This window comes from Egretta garzetta, unplaced genomic scaffold (genome assembly GCF_000687185.1).
Source record: "Egretta garzetta isolate BGI_Z169 unplaced genomic scaffold, ASM68718v1 scaffold2, whole genome shotgun sequence".
NCBI classification, from domain to species: Eukaryota; Metazoa; Chordata; class Aves; order Pelecaniformes; family Ardeidae; genus Egretta; species Egretta garzetta.
Genome location: NW_009258894.1, coordinates 3683978 through 3698736, shown reverse-complemented (window position 1 = coordinate 3698736; position 14759 = coordinate 3683978). Strand labels below are relative to the sequence as shown.

At 40.7% G+C, this 14759-nt stretch overlaps 1 protein-coding gene across 1 annotated transcript in view; it reads right to left on the bottom strand.

The window, feature by feature from the left end:
- The window catches only part of RAD51B (RAD51 paralog B), a 404049-nt gene that overhangs the window by 214651 nt on the left and 174639 nt on the right, over positions 1–14759 (bottom strand). Inside the window, exon 7 of the mRNA XM_009634146.2 lies at positions 6311–6407. Within this exon, the coding sequence (XP_009632441.1) occupies positions 6311–6407 (97 nt within the window). The remainder of the gene's footprint in view (positions 1–6310; positions 6408–14759) is intronic.

The window sequence follows — 14759 nt, the reverse complement described above, 5'->3', positions numbered from 1 at the left end:
CAAAGGGTCTGAAGCTGGAGAAGTAACTCAAAGACGAAACAGACTGAAGGAACAAAAGCCTGCCCACAGCACTGTTGGCTGGTGAAGGGGATTACAGGGTCTATGCTGGGGTAGTTCCTTAAAAAGATAGCTGAGATACGAAGTCCAGCAGCAAAATAAAGCATTGGAAAGAATCAACTCCAGCTGTTCCATTACAGCTCATGTGAATGAGAGCCAGTGAGTTGAGTAACTATCAACTCCTACACTGAAGTCAGAGATACCCAGGGCTCAGACCCAGAGGCACAGTCCTGTAGCTGGTGGACTCACCGAGCTCTCCTGTCCCACCATGGGAGGGCTGTCGGCCTTGGGCCTGAGTGGCAACCAAACCATCAAGTGAGAAGTGGCAATTCATATCAAAATAAAAACAGAGGCAAATGTCACTACACTTCCCTGTATCATCATGACTGTGGAGGGCAAAGGGTATATTGTAGCACTTCAGTATCTTCATGAGCTATAAAACAAGAAGAGAACTCCATTACCTTTTCAGTGATGTGTTTTAGTCTTAGCTAAACCTTCAGTCAGGCTCACACCTGCACAGCAGTCTCAGTTCAGAAATTTTCTCTTCAGTACGCATAGACACAGACTAATTGTTGGAATTCACCTTCCAAATAATCTGGCAATACCAGTGGTGCTACTTCTAGTCATTGCCTTTTTGCACATCACAGGGTCTACATAAGGGGTCTCAGTCAAAAGATCTTTCTTACACCGTGCCATGTGGTCCTTGAGTTTCATAAACAGGCCTAGTAATAGCCATACAGATTATTCCATAATGGTAACAAAAAAAGGGGGGGGTTTGTAACTATTCCCAAATATTTGGGTCTCAGAAAGTCAGAGTGGATTCACATTAAAAAGATAGAATATTAATTTATTAATTGCCCTACTTAAAAAAACTATTATAATTAACTAACACCACTGTTTCAATGATCCAAGACAAACTATCTCCTCTTTCAAGCAAAATTGTGTAAACCAGCCTGCAATAGGTTTGCAGAGCATTCAGCTAAAATACTAACAGCCTAAAACATGCCAAAGTGTTATGATACTTCCTAATTTTTTTAAATCCGTATCATGCTTGAGCACTTCACTAGGACATGGATTATTCTGCATCAGCTTTAAAACTACAAGAAGGAAGTGTATCAGAAACTTGCTTAACAGCTGCTTCATTCATAAGTTCCTGCAAAACAGGTATGTTTGTGTTCTCACAGAATATTCTTCTTTATTTTTATTAAGTCACCTGCAGGTCCAACCTTAAGCATATATGTATACATAAATCAATAAACAAACAAACCAAAGCCAACCAACAGCCTCTGATCTCTGGGGGGCCCTCAGTTTTCTGGTAGTTCTTTCAGTGTTTTCTCTCCATTTGGCACCAGGACTGAAAAAAGGGATTTGAAAGGAGAGAAGTAATAAATGACAGAACTGGTCTTACTCTGAGATGAATGGCAGGTCAACTCATTATTTTCCCCATAGGAATATCCTGAAATATTACTAAAGAAAAAAACCAGTTGCAAAATAAAAAAATAATATATCCCTGTATAAAAAAAAAAAAAAAAAAAAAACTCCAGGTGACTGGGAAAGATGTGTCAGAGAGGATGAAGGCTGTCATTGAAAAGTCATGGTAGCAATGCTTCTCCTAAGACCAGCACCTGATTAAAAAAAAAAAAAAAAAAAAAAAAAAAAGGTAAACTGAGGCTTGAAGAATAAAATGATTTAACCACAATCTGACAGGAGATCAAGGACAAAGCAAAGAAGAGAAGCCATAGATTCCAGCTTCAAATCCCCTGCCCCTAAACTAAAGTAGGAAAATCCTGTGGGTAGGAGATATTGTGGTAGCTTAGTTTTCTTCACAACACGAAAGCCTACTTCTGCTCAACGGCTTAAAAGAATTCAAGATCACAGCAACAAAGATGAAAAGGTCAGACTAAACTCATTGCTCACACCGTGCACTAAAAATACACAATGCTATGACAAACCGCTTGATGAACACAAATGGCAGAAGATTGAATGCTGGCCTCCCCGGAGCTAGCATAAGTTTACAGACAGTTTTAAACACAAAATAATTCTGACTTTTCCAAACAAATATTTGAAAGTGCTAGCTGAGACTGAAGAAGCCCAAGATAGCATTCCTTCTTTTGCCTGACACTTTGGGCACGCTGGGAGGGGGATGCTGTTCTTGTTCATACCAACACGCCCCTGAGCTTTTTCCAAGAAAGATAGAGTTTGGCTTTGATGTCTGCAAGGGGAAGTTAGAGCTTGCAGCTGGCAGATACATTAATAGGATAGGCACCGGTGGACTAGAAGGGACCTCAAGTAGGTCATACCGCCCTATCTCTTCACAGCACACAAATGAAACAGATTTTCACCATGCAGTTAGTGCCCAAACACACAGGCTTAGCATTAGTTTCTAATGACCCTCTACATTAGGCAAAATCCAGTCATGTGAACTTTGCAAAAATAACGAAAATAGTACAGTCAAAGCCACACAGATAACTCATTTAAAAACATTAATAGTCATACAAAATATTTTGTTGTGAACATTTGCACTCCATTTCTACTTCACTCAGCCTAATGCAGCTTAAATCTATTTCTTCAATTATAAAAAAAATTATTTTAATTGGGTTAAGGGCTACTTTTTACATGTTTAAATAATAAAGCATTAATTCTTCAGGCCGCATTTTGAAGCCTAGTGATAGTCCCGGCCTCATCTGACCATCTCTGCAATCTAAAATAACTTTAAGGCTTCTCAAGGTTGCCTTTGACTGGAAGAGCTAGACAGAGGCTATTTCATAAAGCAAGGGTGAGTATTCACTACATGCTCCATCTATCCCCTACAATGACAGGGTTTGCGAGAAGACTACATAAGAATGGTATGGCTACAAATAAAAAATGAGTTTGCTTCCTAGGGAAGAAGTGACAGCCTTATGTGCCTAAGAATTTTAGAGCTGCAGAAAAACATTATTTGTCTTGCTGAACTCCTTCAGATGAAAATCTGGCAAGCATGAAAAAGGCCAAATGAACACAAGGACTCAGCCCAGAGGTACGGAAACTTTTGTATTTTATTCAGCACTTTAATTTGTAGCAAACTAAGCATTTTGTTTTCTGTCTTGAAGCAGAAGCTTGCATAGATCTGGGAATTTAGCTGGACGTAAACATTTCCTACAAGCACCACCAACAAACACAGCTCAACAGTTCTTAGATTGCTAAGTAAGCAGTGGGATTTCAGAGTCAGCGCTGCTTTTATAAAGCCTTTAACGTTCTCATAAAACCCCAATGTTTTTAGGACACAAGTTTTCATTCACTAGATATAACAACTTTACAGAAGACAAGCTTTGAGCCTGAAACAGCTTGACAATGTCCTTTCAGCTTGCTCATCAGATTAACTTTCTGTCGCACATCAGATGAACAGCTTCCTTGGTTTCTTGCCTAATCTAACACATAACCCAAGCAATTCCCATCTAAAGCACAATCAGAAGCAAAAACAAAAGCCACTGCAACATTCCATTTCTTTCTAAGAACACATTCAGTTTGAAATTTTCATTTCTGCCTCTAAGAAAAATTACCCTTTTAGCAAACCATTTACAGTGACGGGACTCTGATTTCAGATAGGATTAAAACAACATATTAGACATATACAAAACCAAGAGGCCCGAGTTGCTTACAGGACTAATAATGTGTTATGGGTCCTTTCACATCTAGGTCACTGGTTCAAATTCAGCTTTAGATGGTGATGAGTGAAAAGGAAGAATGAAGTAAGAACCCAGTCATGAATCTGGCCTCTATTCCTGCCTCTGCAACATATCCACTTTGTGCACTTGGGCTACTCACCCAACTACTCTTTCCTATAAATTCTACAGTTGTAAAACAGCAGTAAGCGTTATGAGTATTACACTAATCCTAGAAGACTAATTCATTAAGGATTCTTAAAGTACCCCAGATTGTCAGAAGATTAAAGTGTTGCTACTTTCAGGCTGTTCAATAGCTAACATGAAATAAATTAGGGGGGGACTTTCTCAGGACAGGTCAACACCTCAATGTTAAAAAAGAAAAACATCGGCCACACTTGTATCCTCTGTTAGCAAGATAAACATGGAAATCAAATGCTGAATGGGCCTGAAATTCCCCTTTTTCTCACAGGTAGACAGTACAGGTTAAAATGGAAGCAAATTGGAAATCCAGAAGCAGAAGGAAGACAGAAGGAGAAAACCACGTAGTGTGGAGAGGCCCTGTGCTCTCCCGTTATACAGCACAGCATGTAAATGCCACGTCAATGTTAGTCGACAGAAGAGGGCAGGAAGGGAGAGAATGAAAGAAGTTTACCACCCTGCATCCCTTGACAAAACTTGAATTACTGAAGGAGCCTACAATGCTGCTGTCTGTGCTGTTCTTGTTGTGGGGCTAAACAAAGATTTCCATTTTCAACAAGTGTCATGCTGGCACATTTTACCACTTCAGACACTTAATTAAAAACAAGGAATGAGAGAAACAATGGAAAACAACACGCACAGACAGCACCAACACATTTTAACTCATTATTGGGTTAAAAGGTGAAAAATAATGGTGATAGAGAGTTTAGACACAACATGATAGCTTCACTAATAAGCTGTAACTGCTGCAAAAGTCATGATACCATCTTTTACACGGTCCTGATTTCAGAATACTATTGAACTATGGCTCATACACAGCGCTGAGAATCTTTCATATTCACAGGAGAATTTAGAAAGATTACAACTATTCCATGCTTTTTCCAAAGACTCTTCAAATATTTTAACCACAAGAGCAAAATATGTTTTACTGAGAACATATTTTGTTATTACTTCCATTTCAGTCAGCTATGCCTTTCTTTTTGGAGGAAGTTCATACAGAGCAATTCCAAAGGACAAAGAAAAGCACAAGTACTGCGATCAAGAGCATTTAATTAGACAATGTGCAACAACTTTGTGCCAAGTAGGAAATCATGAAGATGAAAAGTTATGCCTTCCTCTTCCAAATCTACTTACCAAATTTCAACTCTTTCTGACAGAGGTAGGGAGCGATATTCAAGCAATGAACTTCAGAGATACTTTGGCAATGCATAGAGCCAACAAAAGCCACAAGCACAATTCCAAAATGATTTACTGGGCCATGTTTTGCCCAAGCTCCTACTGACAACTTCATGAAGTAAACACATCAATCAGTGTTAAGGCATTACACTGAAGTTGTTTGCTACTCTCTGATATTGTTTGATCTGTCTTCAACCTCTTTCTTTTGTCCATTGAAATGAGTTGCAGAAATGTCAGTTTTAACCACTGCTTAGTTGGGTTTGCTACCAAGCTGTTCTTGTGTTAAGTCAGACAAGCTTGAGAGGGCTGCTTGTGATCATCCAGACCAAAGATAAGCTGACCTGAACTACCAGAAAGTGCAACAAGGAGAGAAAGAGGGGAAAAACCCATATTATACAGAGTAGGAAGTCTACATGCAATTATTATGCCTTTGCAGGAAAGATGAGCATTGCTCTACGTCATACATTTGGGTCTATGCATGAACTGAACTCTAAATGCCAAACTTCTCTGCATCTGCCCCTGACTGAAGGTACTCTGACTATTCTTTGCAAGTGGGGAAAGCTGAAATTATTATATTACTTTGCAAACCTTGATTCAGAATTATCTTTTCTTTTTAGCACAAAAAGTCCTCACTATTACCCCAAAAATATGTGTTTGTTTCTAATTCTGTGCAGAAAAAAGAAACATGAAGATGTAAAGTAGTATGTGGCATCACACAAAACTCATATTACATTCACACAATATTGAGAGCTGCAGTTTGAGGCACTGTACTTGAAAACCAGACAAGCATAGTGCAAGGGACAAGACTGAGTATTTGCTCTCCTTCATTTGCAACAGGCTGTTTCTCTTTGGAATCGCTGATAATCATTAGATAAGATCAAATTTATAGCCTAGCCTGTGCCTTAACTCTAGCAGCAGCTTCAGAATACTGAGAAAATAATGCTCCAAATGCATGTGAATGGAAGTACAGTGCTGAGGAACATGTTATAGAACTGACACGGCTCAAAATTACATTCCCAGACCTTAGAAAGTGTCAGAACCTGTTAGTTAATACACTTACCTTCTTTTTATTTATAAATGGATTTTCAGAGAAACTGAAAAATAATTTTGTTCCCAGACTGATTTATGTTAGACTTGATAACTCAACTCTCACAGACCCCCGCATATCAACAGAAGACTACAATATGGATTTGTGTCAGTGTAGAGTTTCAGTTCTGACAGAAGGGATCTCTTACCTTCAGACAGGGACAAATCATCAGCTGGAGACACCAGGTCTGTCTGGATTGCAAGGCCATTGCTCAACGATGTGGTAATCTGATTCGTCAAGATAACCTGCAAACAGACAGGGAAAGGGGGAAGGGAAATGAATTTTTATAGCTACTAGAAGGTAGAGAGCAGCCCAGAGGAGGACTGGAACCCTCCAGGCACAGCCATGCAGTCAACCCTCTACTCTGACCTTCAGCAAATTCAACACTCAGAAAACTTTGAACTACCTGCAGAAACTGAAAGAGTTAATTGCAAGAAGTGCAGGTAAACGGATATTGTTAAAAAGATGAAATACTAAACAACAGTATTTTCATACGTACAGCTGCCTAAAATGAAACTACTGTTCCTTACAAAAAGCATCGTTTTCTTCATAGGCAAATAGAAAATCTATTTTTCCTAGTAATTTCCATACATCTTACACTTACGTCCTTTGGTTGAAACACAGGGAGAAAAGTGCTTGTAGGGATACATCCCCATTGATCTGAAGCACAAGAGTACTAAATTTCACAGGGTTATCTCTACAGAAGAGGATTTTCCAGTGTTTTTCAGGATCACAAGACTCTGATAAACAACAGACTATCATGCCCACACAGTGCTCTCCTCTGACAGCATGAGCAATGGTCGTGCTTGCAAGAGATGAACAGTTTCTGGCACCTTTGAACAAGTACTTTTTTCTAACAACAGAAAACATTAAGGCAAACACTGTGAACACCACAGAGAAGAGCATAGGTATAAACACAATTATCTCTGAATGCTTTGGATCTCTAAGCAGCTGCAGTTTCCACAATTACAACTGGTCTTCACCTCACAGACTGACAAAAAATTCAGAAATTACTTTTTTTTCTTTTTTTAAAGAAACAAAATGAACCTTCTACTCGCACTGAGAACAGACTCCACTCCAAACAAATTGTCTTTGAAATTAATGGCCTGTCTTCAGCTGTATTTGACCCAGGAGGAAGGGAGAAAGGAATCCCACACAGTGCTCTGTGGATGGAGTTTCATGATGCTACTGGAATAAATTAATAGCTTGCCATTGCTAAAAGGAAGAGGAATTTCTCTGCTCTTCCCTCCACTGCTCCTCCCTCCCTCCTGCTTTCTAACACTTTCAATAGTATGATATGACACGTTCTCCATTTTCTTTTTCTATTTCAAGATCCCACAGAAGCTCTATCAGATCACAGAGTCGTAACCGCAGTGGTGGTGCTGCAGGCATTGCGTCGTCTTCAGGCAGCATGACGTGAGCTACCAACAATGCGATGGAGCCTGCGACCTTTACCAAGACCACAACTCTTCCTCCCTGCTCACGTCAGCCCACCCATCTCTGTGCTTGTAAACAGGCACGGTGGTGCCTGAGAGCTTTTTGCACTGTATCAACAGGACTAAATTGAGAAGTTTGTAAGTCAAACCTTCATGTACTCAACAGACATTCAAGACGTTTAGAGCCCCATAGTCACGTCTCTCGTGCTGTTCTGCTACTGACTACAAGCTCTGGACAAAGCTCAGCTGGCTACCACCACCCTGCCCAGCTTAACCATAGGTTGCACCTTTGGGGACTGGGCATTTATTGCCACTGCAGCGAACACAGACATGGTAGGTAACAGCCTTGTTTGGACTTACACCTAGGCTAAGGTTCCTAAGCTACAACTTGCATTACTGCCAACAGCAAACACACAAGAAACGCATCACCCCCCTCTGCTGTTTGCCCCAGTGCTGTTGCATGCACCTATAAGCACCCAAAAGCAGATGGGAAAGGGCCTGGCACACACAGCCCCTTGCAGCCACTGCTGGCTGTCCTGTTCATCAGATCACAAGGTAAGACTCAATTTAATTACAAAGAAGAATAAAGTCACTTTTTCCTTTCTTCTTGCCAGGGTACTTCTCTTCCATTCTAGTGAGCGAGTCCATCCTTGTGATAGGATGAACACCAAAACTGGTTCAAGGCAAATGAAAGCCCGCCTGGACGATGTCCTGTGTAACATGCTCTAGGTAAACCTGCTTTAGCAGGAGGGTTGGACTAGATGATCTCCCAAGGTCCCTTCTAACCCTTGCCATTCTGTGATTCTGTGAAAGGACTGGGCAGCCAAGAGTCAGGAGGGACAAGGAACAGGATGCGAGAACTTTCCTTCTTAACACTGTTTTCACTTCTTTTTCACTGTGTCATAAAACTGACACCCTCCCTTGTCTATCGAGGCTCTTCTGGCAACCAGGCATAAGACACACCAACAATACGGCACAACACTGTAGCTTTTCCTCAATCCGGTACTAGAAAATGTGCTGAAACAGAACGCAGTAATAAACTTATATGTGCACATGCACTGGTGGGGTATGAAGTTTTCATTGGCACGCTTTTTCAATGATCACATTATTCACAAGTGTCAAACGCTCTGTAAGCAACGCAGTCATCCCAGACCTGTGCCAAGATAATCTTTGTGCTGTGCCATCATGTATTTTATTATTTATACACCACATTTTAAAAAGCTACCATGCTTAAGAATCTTTTTTTAAATGAAAAAAGACCTAAGCACACCATGTTTCATATTGCTCTCCTTCAAAGGAAAGTAACTTTAGAGGCTTCAAAAATCAGGAGAAAAATTAACAACAAGAATAATGCAACTGCATTTTTTTCTACCTTTCAGCTTTTTTGGCCTCCTCTTTAACCAGGAACTCTGCAGCACTGTTCGCTATAGGAGTGTAAATCTTCTTCACCCTTTACGTTTAACTCAAGCTGCGTCTCTGAAATTAGATTTCAATTTCTGATGTGTCCTTCAGTAACTATTCAATACTAACAATATACTAGACGCCCTGTTATACTGTTTAAAAAGTCAGTTTAAAAATGCAGAGTCCTACCCAAGTAAATATTCCTCCCTGGCTCGCTCTGAGGATGGGAATTAAGTATATTCTTAGTTCCATGACTTCACTGATAGTTAAACATTTGCTTAAATACATGTTTAAATACTATCTTGAATAAGCACACTTCCTCTGAGACGAAGCCATATGCATGTACAGAATGCTTATTTTGGAATTAACTGAAAATTATTCTTCATTTCTGCAAGCCTGCAGAGCCAATGCAGAGATTCGGTTCTCCCATAAGTACAAGCCAAGAGGCCTTTAGCTAAGCACTAAATTTGACATCCAATTCAATTCCCTGCCACACCTCTACAGCTTTGCTTACTGCAAAATTCTTCCATTAGGTATAGGTACTCCTATTATCAAACCACCAATATTCGTCTTTGTGCACCTACCACAATATAGCTTGAACCTCGCTCTGCAGGTGTGCAGGGTGTTCCAAACTCTCACTGGCTCAAACAAGCTACGGGTTGCTAAGTAGAGAAAAAAAGCTGTCCCTAGCTGCGCTCCAGTTCTGAAGAAAAAAAGTTAAGGCACTCAGATTTAGGGATCTCCTCTGAGTACATGCATCTGTCTTCAAAACTTCAATCACATGCCCTTACTGGGAAGTGCTAAGATTTCTTTTATTTTTCCCCAGAGTAAAATGTTCGTGACAAGTACTTTGGCAGTGAATAGTGCCATTCAAACAAGATCCTATGTTTTCAGCAGTCCCCAATCTGATAGACATTCAACCTGAAGCCCTAAATGTTGATACCAGTCAACTCCAGTGTATCATCTAATGTATTAACTTCTCCACAAAGTCTCTTTCACCACCCCAAAAGCTGTGAATGCTCCATTCTGCTAACCTCTGAAATAGTTGCATGTATTCAGAGTCGCAAATAGGTGTCTGAGGGAACAGTTAAACCTGAGTGTGATTTGGAGAGAAGATAGAGGTAGACAAAGGAGGTATGGAGTGAAACAGCTGGGTGACTTTCTGATGAGTAATCACATTTGTGCACGGACAGAATCAGCTGAGTCTCACACACTGACTCATACATGTGTGCGCAGAATATAATGCTAGTTCTGATCTTAATGATCCCATATGTTACAAATCACCAACATTACGAAGAAGAAGGTTAGAGTATCTCCCTTTGGTCTGCTAGGTGTCACACTTGAAAGAAACCACCTCTCACTGCTAAACAGCGCCTGGAAACAGGCTGGGGTCACAAGTCCAAGCAGAATTATTAGAAAGAGTGCCTTGCACTGCATTAGCAATAGCACTTCCTTAACTTTTCATTGGAGATTTGCCATTAAAGTACAGATTAGATTTACCCAGTTTGGTGCAGGAGACCTGCCAAGTCCTCAGTCTAAGTAGGTAAGTAAAAGTTGCCTCTGTTGTGGTTCCTTTTGTCAGATACTGGACGTCATCACCAGCCAAGCATAGCTTTCACTTACGAGGTTCAGTGCCAATCATGAGTGCGTCATCTTCCAGCAGAACCCTCAACAGTGAGAATGTTGCTATGTGATGTTTTAATGTTATCATATTAAAATACCTAGAATTTTAAAATACATTGTATTTTATAAAATACCCAGTATTTTAAGAGGAGCTCCTATTTCCACCATCAACTAATGGAACAAAATATTTTCGTTACCAGAGGTACTTTCATTACCACTAAGGCACTAAGAGTCACATAAAACATTACACCTCCCCACACACAGCTGTGTCCTCACATGCACAACAGGTAAGGAGGTTGCGTTATTGCTTTCTGTTTCTGACTGTAGAGTGTAGGGCTTATTCAGCCAGTGACCGTGCATGAATGGAAAATATCATCCGCTGCTAAAAGAGGAGGAAAAAAAAAGACAAAAAGGTCAGCTAGGCAGCTCAGTAACACTGGAAACTTGTCCCACACGGTCTCCTATGGAGTTCAGTGAACCGTTGCCTTTAACTGTTCAGCCTATTCACTTGCAAGTGGTTAAGCTAGCTATTTAATGAGTGAAAATTTACAGCCCTCAGCCTTCCAATTCCGACAGAATTACAAACACTGTAGAAATTCACTCAGATTCAAATTTCAAAATCATTTCTGGGAAAAAGTCCACTACTTAAAATACCACACAATTGACTGACCACACAATTTCCCAATCTTATGAAGATATTTACTTCAGCATAGCAACCTTAGATTGTAAAATAACCCCTTCTAACCATTACAAGTGTTACAAACAGCAAGAATTATTTTTTCTTACAGTTAGAAAACCTGGAGAAAGGAAACAGTGGGAACACATTTTCAAGTTCCTAATTTTAGACACCTTAAAAAAAGTGCCTACTCTTCTGATCACTTCCCCAATTTTCATAGGTGCTGATACCCAGAAAAAAATGGAAACAAGAAATTCTGAAGGAAGATAGTGTTCATGTTCTAGACAGGTCATTGCTACTTAGAAGACTAATCCAGAAGTCAACACTGCTGTTTATATTCTTTTGAAATCTTTACATGTTGTTCTGCAAATAGAATCTCCTTCAACTGATGTAACTTCAGCAGATGCCAGTTTTCAGGAAGCACATTAGAGAAGTAAAAATACTTATTTAAGGTGCCTAAAGTCTCCAACATCCCCTTTGATACAGATCGTGTATATGCAGAAAGCCCCTGCGGGTCCTGGGAGAGAGTTGGCCTAAGAACTGAAATAGGACGGCTTTACACAGAAGCATAAGCAAACTATTTTTTGTTTGGTTATTTATACAGTACGATTTTTCAAGTACTCCTCCTGCCCTTCCTAGGACCACACTGAAACTACTAAATCTGACTTTGTCATCCTTGTAAATCCAGTTGAATAAATAAGTCATTTTCTGTAAACTTCTGGTCTCAGCCTCCTTGTTAGTTTATTGCAAAATTAAAGGGAGCTCAGCCCAGAACTATCAATCAGTAACCAGCAAAGGTATAAAGTCTTCTGGAATGTACCAAGAGGCAAAAAAACCCCCACTCTCTTATGAAATGGCTGTTTGTTAAAAGAACGGAGCAGAATTCCCCGTTTTGCATGCAACACTATTTAGGAAAACTCTTATTAAAGGCTTCCTATTGAGCTGGGAGAGTAAGCACAAGGACACTTGCAATAATCCCAAATTACTCCACCCTCATTAGTCCGTGTATTTTGTGGTTTTCACTCTATTCAAGCAATGTCACTAGAGAGCACCAAGTACCAGTGACAGTCAGTGGGGCTGGGATGCTGACTCAGCATGCTGGAGGAGAAGGAAAAGAAGTTTTACTGCTCGCCAGCCAGTCTTCATACCAGTCCCTGAGAAGGCACCTCTGCCTTTCCCTGAAGCAGGAGAGCTTTTAATGAGGCAGTCAAGCCGTCAGTAATGGGTTGAAACAACAGTGACTATTGTTGAGGCCCTAGCAAAAGGAAAGCGCACCAAGCAATACTTCAAAGCCAGATGGGGCAGGCAGCAATCCTGGAAACAGAAAAAAGGAACAGCGAGAAAACTGGGGTGAAGCAGCATGGTTCAAACAGCTGTGAGAACCACAGCCTTCTCCTTGGGAACCTGTTACAGCTCCTTGAGACTGGCATCGGTCTGCTCAGGGAAGAATCCTAAATTGCCACCGTCTGTCACAGTAACAGGGTGTTTCTGATCTTCATCTAGGCTACGCGCTGAATTAGCTTTTTCTTCAACTCCTGTTTCTCCAGGGAGATTTTCTTCAGCATCAGTAGCCATTTGCCACAAAAGCTGTCAAAAGTTGTCAACGACCTCAGCAGGACTTTTGTACCTAATATCCACAAGTAAGAAAACTTCCTTAAAACTGAGCATTTTCAGTGAAATCAGGGAGTTACAGACAGGAAAAAAAAAAAGCCTGAACTGAATACTGAGAGCTCCTAAACAAAATGAGACTTTTAAAGACAGAATTTCAAGTATACACAGCTACTGGGCACTCGAAGCTGGCTACTGCAGCGATGCTCTGCAGGGGCTCACCTCAGAGGGGAGCGGGCTTCTCTGCTGAAAAGCCACTGCACAGAACTGAGACAGTTCTGGACTCCAGGACCAAACCAAACATATTTATATCACAACTATTACTATGACAGGAGATTAAATACATACACAGATCTTCATTCTTAGAAAATGTAAACTATTTGGGCTCATACAAACCAAATACAGAAGAGAAAACCCAACAGTTTATCTTCTCAGATCCAAGCAAATCACCACACCCACCCAGTACTCATCCCCGTAGGTGTCCCGCACTCCCAAGCTGAGCGGCCACCGGCTCCAGCATCTCAGGTTTCTGCGGGGAAGAATGAAAATAACGTCAAGTGCTCTATAGAGCCCAGACATCACAAGCAAAAAGCCTTATAATAAATTAAATTCCCACATTAAAGTCAAACACCACTTCTGGTGTTTAATCAAGGCCTAACTGACAAAGATGCTCCAAATAATTTTACATGTGGTACTAAAATGGTTGTAGCTAACAAACAAGCACGAAGCTCCTTCACTGCAGGCATAAGCAATACAAGTGCCCACATTTCCCAACTGCTACTAATCCAAATCACTTGAAATAAGAAGTACCCATTGTTTATACACCTTGTTCATACATGACAAAGGCATAGGATGCTCATGTTAGAGGGAAGTCGAGGGATGTTTTCAGACACAAAGGCACAGCAGCTACCCTGACTGAAGGCAAAGGGACGACCTCTGTGCTGAGAGCTGTTAGAATTCACATCTCAACCAATGTCACCAGAATTTGGCACCATTCTCTGAATAACAGATATGTAAACACAAACCCTGGAAACCTATTGAGAAACACTTCCTAATCCTACAAGCAATCTAGCAACAAGCGTTGGCCTTGCCTCAGAGGAATTTCAGCTGTACCTATTTTCATCACATCCAGGAAAAAAAAAAAAAAAAAGAATGGGTGATTAAAGTCTAACAGCATAGAAACAAGAAAGTAATGATTCTCTGGAAGGCTCACAAGCACCTTGTAAAAGATTAGAGACCTCAGGACACATTGCTGCTAGCTGGAACCGTATTAGAGCTCCTAGGACAGGACTTCCACCTCCTGCTTTGCCACGGTATCTCTACCCAAGCTTCTCCTCTTTCCTCTCTCAGTGAGGCAATTAATAGCAGCAGAGGTCATTTTATAGTCACAGGATTTCACTGGGTATAAGTAGGAGTCGGAAGAAACCAAGGAATTTTTCAGAGACTGGCCACTGTATTTATATCCAATTTATTCTGCTTTGCATAGGAAAAGTACAAAGTTATGCAATTCTATTCCATAAGCCTTCTGGAGAAGTAAAGCGTCTATTCACATCTCTGCCAACTGCTTAAAAATAATCACAATGAATTAATAAAACTTCCACTAAAAGAAAAAGAAACAAAACAAAACAAAAGCATGCTGTTCTCAGGCAGCTACACGTCTTCAAGTTGAAATAGCTACCACCCAGCGATAGCCTGAGGTCTTTAGCCTTTCCTCCTCTGTGAACACGGAACACAGCCAACACAAACGTAACCTTCAAAATCCACACCGCAGCACCCTTGCGCTGTGCTGCTCGGCGAGAAAGGTTTGTGTGCCTGGAAGGCCTTCACATCCAGCAGCCTGCACAGACCTGTTT